Consider the following 3124-nt stretch of genomic DNA (forward strand, 5'->3'; position numbering starts at 1 on the left):
GCTAGAAGATAATTATAACTAACAATTCATAATAAGTGAACACTGAGTACCTAAAAATAATAAGTAGAGCTGTCAATAAGGGCCGGGTCGGGTTAGCCCAGCCCAGCCTACGTAGGCTTTAGCAATTGACGGGTTGGACTAGGCTAGCACACTATTTTGATGGGCCTTATAGTGGCCAGTCCACCCCAGCCCTATGTGGGCCGCGGGCCCCCACGGGCTGACCCTTTATTTTTTAAAATATAGTTTTTTTATTTGTTCTTTATGTTCTAACCTAAAAAAATATAATTATTTAAAAGTTAAAAAATATCTAACTGCAAACATTTCGTAAAACTTAGTAACTTTTTATACTGTTCGAATATATCACAATAAACACTAAAAATATAAAAGACAAGACTATATTTCATTCACTAAAAGTCAAAACTCAAAACAAACTATTCAAGAGAACATCCATGACACTTATGGGATATCCAATACATTATCTTCATCAAATACATTTGAATCCTCTTGTGACAAGACTGTCTTAACATCTTCATTTTCATCTACATCTACAATTCATATTCAATATTAATTAGTTAAATATTAAGAATGATCAAATTTTAAAAACTAATAATGTTAAAATTCAGATAAAAAATATTACTAGTTTGAGTTTGGGAAACGTTGTGCAGCCAATTTCGAGTAGTAACAAGTGTTTGGACATTTTCATGATGGATGCAACTTTTATACTTTGTAAGAATATGCCCACTAATGCTAAATGTTGGTTCCGATGCTACAGGGGTAATAGGAATACTAAGTACATCACGCGCCATCACCAAAAGATCGAGATATTTTCTAGAGTGGTCCTTTCAATACGTTGACAACATCCATCTCTTAAGATCAAGCTTTGGTTCCTCTAAGTAAAGATTCATTTCTGACTTTCCATCGCTAGAGGCAGTATTCTTTTTATATTTTATAAATTTTAAATTAATATTTTTATTAAGCCCATGGGCTGGTCCAGCCAAGCTTCAATCAAGCCTCACGGGCCACAGGCTTACTTGAGCCGGGCTTAAAAGCCTCGTTTTTAAATGGGCTCCAAAAATTCTACCATAATCCTGCTAAATTATGGGCTGGGTTGGGCTGGGCTGACGGGCCAAGCCCATATTCACGGCTCTAATGATAAGATAGATAAATTGCTATAATAGTTAAAAAAGATGGTGTACATTTATTTACATTGTCGGCTTATATAAGGTAATTCTATATAAATGAATAAATAAATAAAAGAATCAATTTTTTGTGCCTAGTGTAATGTAAGCTTAATAGATCGTGTAAATACGAGTAATAGATTCTAAATACCTTTTATTTTTTTACACTAAACAAGATAGAAACTTTCTATTAGAAAGGCAACAAGTTCTGTTTGTATACGTAGTTCATTGCAAGCATGTTATAACTTGAAAAAATAGACAAATAACGAGTTATAGGCAATTAAATTGAATGGATTGTGTAAATATTCTTTGCACATTCTAAATATTTTCATCATTTATTTTGCGCTTTTCCTTGAGAATTATAGCTTCTTTATTTAGATTTCTGCCTTTTGCCGAGCTTCACATTTCATCTACTCTTGTAAAGAGTTAAAAACAATCTGCCCCTGAATTTGGTAAGCTAATTCTGCTATTACAAAAACGCAAAACCAACGCCCAGTAGAGAGAACATCATGCTTGACCTCTCTTTATTCAGAACTAACAAAATATTCAGAGTGTGGAACAACCCCACACTCTTCATTCAAGGTTTACTGTCAACTGAATTAATCGGTTCTTCACAAACAGGATTAAGTAGTAATCTCTGCTGACCGTTGCGAATCGGCTGTTCCAATGCTCCTGGAGAACTATGCAAGTCCCACTTACATTCCTTGATAGATTGTGCTGCTACCATTTTGGCTGCATTTAGAGCTGCTTGGAATTCTTCATGATCTGATGGCTTCAGCCTCTTTGGTCCATCTTCCTTTTTCTCATGGGACCCAGAACACTGCAACCTCCTTTTTAGCACTTCATCTTTCACTCTCTGGGAGAAAATTAAGACTACATGAGCAAAAACTAGGCATAGCAAAGAACAGGTAATATTGTCGTAGGCACATCAGCCGACTCAAAAATGGAGATAAAACATGATAATGTGCGTTATGTTCTAGTTCTCTTCAACATACACAATTCACGACTAATGGCGCTAATTTCGATATATTCCAAAAGCATATATGTCTCTATCACCCTACAACAACAAAATACCTAGTAAAATCCCACTAGTGGGGTCTGGGGAGGGTAGAGTGTACGCAGACCTTACCCATACCCCGGAAGGGTAGAGAGGCTGTTTCCGGGAGACCCTCGGCTCAACAGAAGAAACAATAATATCAGAAAAGAAACAAAGGAAAAGGTTTGTAACAACAAAAGAAGCCAGAAAGGTAATAACAGCATCGTAAGAGGCAACAAATAAGTGAAAGGGCACTAAGACAATACTATGCAAATACGTCTCTATAACCTAAGAGAGGAAAAGGATATAGGACGAGTAAGCAGGCCAAGAAGAGAAAATTCAATAAGAAAGCCATCCTGGTGCCTGTCACTCATTCTTGCTCTAGAAAGAGCTGTCATATCAGAACTTGTCTAAGAAGTGATTGTTGATATGGACTTTAAATAACCTGATGCTTCTATTTCATCTGCGTAAATCCAATGACACATAAAGCAGCGATTGTGGTTACAGGTTCCATAGCCAAAATTCCTACTACATAGCTCGATCAGCAAAAAGTATCACGTCTGATGGAACAGTAAACACTCACATTCATATATAAAGTGAAAACTGAATAACTAAACAAGATACATCGAATCACTAGTATACTGCAAGCTATACAAATTTAGTACTCTGAATAGATTTCGACTCTTTACACCAGTTAAAACGGGTACTGGTCAAAGTTCGATTCCCCGTCCTTTACAACGTTTTTATTTCGTTAGTACTTTGGGGTAACTCGTTACGCGTAAACGGTAAATTTTTCCTAACCGTTTTCCAAGGTTAACGTTCGTTAAACGTTTCCTAAAACTTACCGGACCTTTTAAACCTTCGGTAACTTTTTTCCCGGACTACGGTTTTTCCTTAAAAAGTTACCGGT

At 36.2% G+C, this 3124-nt stretch overlaps 1 protein-coding gene across 1 annotated transcript in view; it reads right to left on the bottom strand.

Moving 5' to 3' along the window:
- Positions 1-1589: 1589 nt before the first annotated feature.
- The window catches only part of LOC109244068 (inositol 3-kinase), a 4934-nt gene continuing 3399 nt past the window's right edge, over positions 1590-3124 (bottom strand). The window contains exon 2 of the mRNA XM_019411098.1: positions 1590-2034. Coding sequence (XP_019266643.1) covers positions 1756-2034 — 279 coding nt within the window. The 3' untranslated portion in view covers positions 1590-1755. The remainder of the gene's footprint in view (positions 2035-3124) is intronic.

This window comes from Nicotiana attenuata, unplaced genomic scaffold (assembly GCF_001879085.1).
Source record: "Nicotiana attenuata strain UT unplaced genomic scaffold, NIATTr2, whole genome shotgun sequence".
Classification (NCBI taxonomy): domain Eukaryota; kingdom Viridiplantae; phylum Streptophyta; class Magnoliopsida; order Solanales; family Solanaceae; genus Nicotiana; species Nicotiana attenuata.